The sequence below is a fragment of the Ursus arctos genome, unplaced genomic scaffold (assembly GCF_023065955.2).
Source record: "Ursus arctos isolate Adak ecotype North America unplaced genomic scaffold, UrsArc2.0 scaffold_20, whole genome shotgun sequence".
Classification (NCBI taxonomy): domain Eukaryota; kingdom Metazoa; phylum Chordata; class Mammalia; order Carnivora; family Ursidae; genus Ursus; species Ursus arctos.
Window position 1 is genome coordinate 24483260 of NW_026622875.1, and position 7567 is coordinate 24490826.

The 7567-nt window shown below is 45.9% G+C and overlaps 1 protein-coding gene across 1 annotated transcript; it reads left to right on the plus strand.

Moving 5' to 3' along the window:
- The first annotated feature begins 348 nt into the window (after window positions 1-348).
- Window positions 349-7198, plus strand: A4GNT (alpha-1,4-N-acetylglucosaminyltransferase). Its single transcript, XM_026497101.4, has 3 exons — window positions 349-428; window positions 1307-1737; window positions 6399-7198. The coding sequence occupies exons 2-3, from the start codon at window positions 1333-1335 to the stop codon at window positions 7011-7013; spliced, it is 1020 nt and encodes a 339-aa protein (XP_026352886.1). The 5' UTR covers window positions 349-428; window positions 1307-1332; the 3' UTR covers window positions 7014-7198.
- The last annotated feature ends 369 nt before the right edge of the window (window positions 7199-7567 follow it).

A 7567-nucleotide genomic window follows, 5' to 3' on the forward strand; every position in this document is an offset into this window, starting at 1 on the left:
TGTTTAAACATTGCTCGTTCTTTAATATTTGCTCTTCCAGATTCAAGGAAACCTTTTCTCTTAAGGTATCTATGAGTTAATAGAAATTTAGTAAAATACTCCTTTGTAAGCAAATAAAAACAGTTATCCTTTCTCCCTATCCGAACCCTCCAGAATTCAGACACTCTGAGTATTCTTTCTCTCATGGCAATTATAGTCATTTACATAAATCCAATGAGAATCTGTTCTCCTTGTAACAGGACACCATTGAAAACATTGGCTGTATTACCAAGGCTTTAACTGGAATGTTATATTTGAGAGACACAAGCATAGACTCAGATATGACTGGAGAGCTTTAGGGGATGAAGGTTGGCTTTATGGACTCAATAAAGCCCCTTGGAAATATTGGCCTGATACCTTGCTTATAGAGCTCCCAGGAGTCTCACCAGGTGAGTAAAGAATGTCACTTCCTGGCAGGTACAGGAACCTCAGGATATTTTGGGGACCTCAGAAAGAGAGGAATTCCCCAAATCTACAGGTATTGCAGGTGAGTCTGATGGCAAGTATTTTGGCTTGGCTTCTGGCCTTAAGAGGCTATTAAAAGTTCAATGTGAAATTCCTTATAAAAAATTCCAGCAAAGCAGATTTTTAAAAACCCATATGGTCAATCACTATTCTTACTGTGAATAATTAGGCCGAATTTGTAAAAATGGATTTTTTTCCCACATGAATTAGTTTTAACTTGACTATCTTTGACAGAAATGAGGGTGCTTTTAGGGAGAAAAATTAAGTTGCAAGCACACCCTTGTAGATGTTAGATTCCAGTTCTGATTAACTGTCTTTGAATGTTTGTCGTGTGCCTATAAAACTGGGCTGGATCCTGAGTTCTTCTGGTTTCCTCAAATACCTGGCTATGACTCTTCAAATGAAGGTTTCCAAGTTTCTCCCCTTCTCTTGACTTGGAAACACTGAGAACCAGAAACGCCCCTTTCCCCGAAGCCCTGCAAGCTGAAACTAGACGACCTGAGGCAAACCTCAGAAAAATTTCTACCATGGCTCATGTATCGATACTCTTCATGCCTGCTGCTCTATGGGCCACTCAAAAGGATGAATGATTATTTTCCTGCTTTGAATCGACCTCGGATTCCTCAGATAAATCCTAGTGAATGGAATTTTCTTTCTACTATGACTGTACTTGATTTGATCCTATTTTATTGAGGATTTTAGACATCTAATCTTAGAAGTGATGTTCATGTCTCCTTTTCTGTGTGCTGTCTTTATCGGGTGTCGTGAGAGTGTGTTTGTGATGAGTTGTGTTGCTTTAAAGGAGCAGGCCTGGACAGACAAGCAGACATGCTGAAGGAGCTCCAGTTCTTCCTGCTGGTCGTCCTGCTGCTTGTCTGTGTCTTCTTCTACCAGCTCAACCTGAAATCCGGCTGCGTCTTCTCCTGCCTTCCTCAACAGTCCCAGCAGGACCCGGAAGCCCTCTTGGGCCAGGGGCACGGCATTGTGTTCATAGAGACCTCGGAGAGAATGGAGCCAACTCCGCTGGTCTCCTGTGCTGTGGAGTCTGCTGCCAAGATTTACCCCGGACAGCCCGTGGCGTTCTTCATGAAGGGTCTCTACAATGCCACACGGCCCTCAAACTCCACCTACCCAGGCTTTTCCCTCCTCTCAGCAATAGACAATGTTTTCTTCTTCCCCTTGGATATGGAAAGGCTGTTTGAAGACACACCGTTGCTTTCATGGTACACTCACGTAAGTGTTCAGAGAAACTGAGAGGGTCAGCGTTGGGAGGGACCGCAGAAAAGGGGTCCCATCTGCTCTTCTTAAGGATAGGTGAACTGAGCACAAGGACTCAGTGTCGGAGATGGGGCTAGAACCCAGATCCTGGCCTTCTTTCTACAGCATTGAGTCCTGATTCAAATAAACAGGAGAGACTTAAGTTTGGTTCATCTTGAGCCTCATGTCTTATGCCTCCAGCCTTATTTCTTAGGAACGAGGTTTCTTTTGAGACTATTCTTAACTGAGGAGTTTCTAGATCTTCTCTGGGGGGTCTAACCACTTACCTCTCTTTTATTTAAACCCATCTATGTTCAACTTTTTTCGTGTGTCTGAGTGGGAAAGTAGGCAATATTTAATTTAAAATGACGTGAAAAGAGAATTCGTGAAGGATCAGGTGGAGTGCTGCTGTATGAGATGGGGTTATATTAAGATATGACCAAGAAGCTCCTGGAGCTCTTGAGAATTTTGTAATCTTCACCTTAGTAACATAACATAATAAGGAAATAATATTTCAATTAAATATTTCTCTCACAGAGGACCCACAGTTGGACAATGCTTGAGGAAATTAGAGCAGAGCCGCTCGATAACCTCACCACGCAGGCTGTAGCTGTGGCACCTCACGCGCACTACAGTGCAATATGGGATCAATACACTTAAGTTCTAATGCAACCGTAATTATTTCAGCTGTGTATCTATGTGGAAGTAAACGACCTGAAGAAAATAACACAACACACGGTAATAGTAGGAGTTTTTGTGTGATTGTGTTAGGAGTGCATTTAGTGAGGAGAATGTGTTCATTTTATAAATAAAATTATTTTAAAAAGTAACTTAAAAGTTGACATCTAAATGATACCACTTGCTTGCCATATAAAGTCCTTCCTATGTTCTAATTGTAGGCTAGACCAAATGGCAGCAAACTTCTCTCTGTAAAGCGCCAGATTTTAAATCCTTTAGGCTTCGCAGGCCAAGAGGCAATAGTGAGGCCATTACACAGGTACTGGTGTTAGTCTCCTATGGCTGCTGCAACAGATGACCACACACTGGGTGACCTGAAACGGCAGATATTTGTTCTCTTACAGTTACAGAGGCCACAAGTCCCAAATCCATTTCACTGGGTGGGTGTCAAGGTGCTGGCTGGGGCCCAGTTCCCAGGGAGGCTCTAGGCAAAAATCCTTTCTGTGGAGATCTGCACATCCCCTTTTCCTCTGTGTGTGTGTGTGTGTGTGTGTGTGTGTGTGTGTGTGAACTTTCCCTCTACATCTGTCTTTAAACGATACTTGTGATAGCATTTAGGGCCCATCAGGACAACCCAGGATGATCTCCCCATCTCAAGATCCTTAATGTAATCACATCTGCAAAGACCCTTTTTCCATATGAGGTGACATTTCCAGGTTCCAGGCCCTAGGACCCGAGGTCTTTGAGAGGCCATTACTCAGTCTCCTGTCCTGGGGGGAGGACACACTTGGGCCTAAGTACTGCCAGCTGGAGGCGTTTTCTGGACTAAGTAACAGGCCTGAGGGGGCGGTGGCTAGTTTTACTCTTGGCCCCATGGGACTTCTAGATCCCAGCGTGCCCATCTCTTCTCCTGAAGAGGCTGGAGAGCCTCTCAAATTGAGGCTCATCAGGAGGCGATGGAGCAGCTCACCGGACTGAGATTTCCCCTGAAGCTGTCAGCACAGGGTCCCCAACAAATAGGCAGCGACGAGCACGAGCCCTGGGAGGCAGCAGGGAGGGCATGGGCCAGGGAGGCAGGCCCCGGCAGTGGAGGGGGTCCCTGGAGGGGACACGCGGGTGAGGTCCCTGTCGCTCTCAGGGGTAGCCTGCTAGAAGGTGTTCCAGGAGGACTAAACAAGAATGGGCCGTGTGTTGGCCTTCCCTCCCCACACTTGGGCTGGGCGAACATTACCTGAACTGTGCTTTGTTCCTTGGACAAATAAGTCTCTGCGCCAATTGTCTTGGAAGACGCTGCATACTACACCCCCCTTCTTCCCCTCACAGACTAATCACGTATGTGAGGAAATGAAAGACTCTGTAGCTCTGAACTAAAGAAATGTTAATTTGATTCAACCCAGCATTTTCCAAACTTACTTGAGCATGGAGGCCTCTTTCGGTAGGACATAAATGTTTTCATGGAGCTAATGTTCCATAGGGCACAGTCTGGGTTCTCTGAGCTGTACGTCAATTTTACAATGTTGAGTTTTCAGAACAAGGTGAGCCCTGGGACACAGAGCCCTACGGTGTCTGCCCCATCCGAGCCTGCAGGGACCCCACCAGGCCATGCACCTACAGAGATCACACCATGATACCTTTGGGGTGCTGGCCTGTGGCACGTCCTGCCCCAGTTAGGCCACCTCAGGAGAGCTGGGGGCCAGCTGTGGGGATGACCCAATGTGCCGTCCCTTGCTGGGGCCCACTGGGTTTGCTGGACTGATTTGGCAGCTGTGGCCCTCAAAGATGCCTTGGGTTGAGTACTGTAGGGGTGGGGAGGGGATGAGCAGTGCCGTCTCTCACCCCCTTTCTGGTGCTCACCTCTAAGGGAGCTTTTATGTTTTAGGTTGAGGTTAGTCCAATGTCCACAAAAAGTCAGGCTTCTTCCTCCTCTTGTTCTGTGTGGCTTTTGATATCCTATGTCTCTGGATCTGTTCACTACAATCACCAATTTACAAAATAACTTACAAAATAATCAACTTTACTTATTTTTACCAAAATCTTGTTTCTTTTGAATGAATGGATCTCTGGAGCCAGACTGCCTCGGTTCAAATCCAGCCCCTGCCTCTCTCACTTTGGACAAATTACTGAACTTCTTTCTTTTAGCTTTTCACTTGAACAATGGGAATAATCCTAATACCAGTCTTGGAGTATTTGTGTAGATTATCAAGAGCTTGGAACAGTTTTTGATACATTTTTGCAATTTTTATTTATGAGGTTTTCAGCAACCTCATTATTTATGAGGTTTTAAGATTTATTTATTTGTTTTGGAGAGAGAGAGAGAGGCAGAGTCTTAAGCAGACTCTGAGCCAAGCACGGAGCCCAGTGCAGGGCTCGATCCCATGACCCTGAGATCACGCCCTGAGCTGAAACCAGGAGTCAGAAACTTAACCAACTATGCCACCCAGGTGCCCCATTTATGTTCATTCTTTTCACCAATATATTTCATTTCAGAAAAATCTATTTTGGGGGTGCCTGTGTGGCTCAGTCGGTTGAATGTCCAACTCTTGATGTTAGCTCAGGTCTTGATCTCAGGATTATGAGTTTAAGCCCTGTGTTGGGCTCCACCCTGGGCCTGGAGCCTACTTAAGAGAAAATCTATTTTGATTGCTCAAATCAAAATTTTAGCATTCCATTTGGGAACATTGCCATTTATAATGATTAATTGTTATTGCTTTTTAGAGTCACTTTGCTTTGCTCACGTTTTAGCATTTGCGGTCATCCTTGACTCCTCTCTCCCACCCCACATCCAGTTCATCAATACTCTGACCAGCTTCATTTTCACCGTGTGCCCGGGATCTGACCCCTTCAACAGCCTTTCCTAACTTGCCTCTGTGCCCCTGCCTTTGCCAGCTCCCAAGCTCCGCCCCTGTCTGTTTTCTACATAGCAGCTGGCATGACCCTTTTAAGACTAAGTCCGATCACATCATTTCTTTCTTCCAAACCTCCCAAATAATTTCAGTCTTTACCCCAGCCTATGTGATCTGCCCTCCCTCTGCACCATTCCCTCTCTGTTCTCATCTCCTATCCCTCTCCTTCACTAGTCTGCTTCGGTCACCCTGCCTCCTTTCTGTTCCTGCACAACACAGCGAGCGTGCTCCTACCTCAGGGCCCTTGCACTTGCCGTCCTTCTACCTAGAACCCTCTTCTCTGAGATATTGGCATGGTTCACTCATTAACTTCATTCAGGTTTCTACCGGAAGCCAAGATAAGATAGGGCTCTACGCTACATAGTCCCCTTATCCAGCTTTTTTTCCTTCACGGTCCTTATGAACACCCAGCATATTATATATTGATTTGTTTATTGTCTATCTCCACCCAGTAGGGAATGTTATCTGTTTGTTTACTGCTATCTCCTTAGCAACTATAACAGAGCTTGGCACGTAGAAGGTAGGTCCTCCATGAATATTATTAAAGGAATTAACTAGTGAAAGAACACATGCATGCATTTGAAGAGTCTTCTACCAATTTTGCAAAGAGCATACATATTGATCTATTTATAGTTTCCTGGTTTATTTTTTTCTTTATCAGTTTTTAGCATTTTTAGGACTCAAAAATTCTTTCTTCACAGTTCCATATTTGTGGTTAATGTACACCCTGTTGAAAATGACTCAAAGGGTTTATTGTGAAATCCCTGCTGGGTTTCTTCTTTACCATTCCACTGCTTCAATTTTTTTAAAAAACAAATTCATGAAATCCTTAAAAGCTGCTAAAATCTTCCCGTTGTTACTGATTGCTGCAAACTTTTCACTTGAAGGCAAATTTTTGGGTGGAGTTAAGTTGGTAAATTTGCAAAATTGAGCTGTCCAGTAGATTTTTGAGAAGCTGGCTTGCTTCCTTCTCCTCAGCCACGCTGGGCTGGCCTCCCGTTGGGACACCCTCCCTCTCCCCTTGCTGCTCTGGCTGATTTGCTCACGGTCTTGCAGGTCAACGCCAGTGCGGAGAGAAACTGGCTCCACGTCAGCTCGGACGCATCCCGCCTGGCCATCATCTGGAGGTACGGTGGCATCTACATGGACACCGATGTCATCTCCATCAGGCCCATCCCTGAGGAGAACTTCCTGGCTGCACAGTCTTCTCGGTACTCTAGTAATGGCGTGTTTGGGTTCCTCCCCCACCACCCTTTCCTGTGGGAGTGCATGGAAAACTTTGTTGAACACTACAATTCAGAAATCTGGGGCAACCAGGGTCCCAGTTTGATGACCAGGATGTTGAGACTGTGGTGCAAACTTGGAGACTTCCAGGAGGTGAGCGACCTCAGATGTTTGAACTTGTCCTTCCTACACCCCCAACGATTTTACCCCATCTCCTATCAGCAGTGGAAGCGCTACTATGAAGTCTGGGACAGAGACCTGAGCTTCAATAACTCCTACGCCCTGCATCTGTGGAACTACATGAACAAGGAAGGAAGGGCTGTGGTCAGAGGAAGCAACACGCTGGTGGAGAACCTCTGCCGTAAGCACTGTCCCAGGACTTACAGGGACCTGATTCAAGGCCCAGAGGGCTCGGGGACTGGGACGCTGGGTCCAGGTAACAAATAGAGCCAGCACTGGATTGCTGCTGCTGCGTCATAGAACTGGACACTTCCTGGTGTGGCAGCTTTCGGTTCATGCTCGTGTTCCCCAGGGGGGTAGGGGCTCACCCACGTATCAGTTAGGATCAGCTTTCCCTGTCTGTAGTAGAAAAATCCCAAAGACCATTGGTGCATAAAATATAGAAGCTTCTTTCTCTCTCATGTAAAAGAAGTCTGAGACAGGTGATTCGGGGTGGGGGTGGGGGGAAGCATGCTCGCTGTGGTCATCGGGGACCTGGGTTTCTTGCATCTTTTCGTTTGTCATTTGTCATCCTTCGTGTCCATAGCCCATGGTCTATATGGTTGCTTGATCTCCAGCCCATTATGTCTGCATTTTGGGCAGCAGGAGGAAGGCAGGAGGAAGGTGCACCTCCTTTATTTTATGAAGACTTCCTACAAATACCTTATAACACTTCCCCTTACATCTCACTGGTCAGAGTGTAGCTGCAAGAGAGGCTGAAAAATTTAAGAAGGAAGAGAAAATGGGTGTTAGGAGAGGCAGCTGACAGTTTTGCTACATGT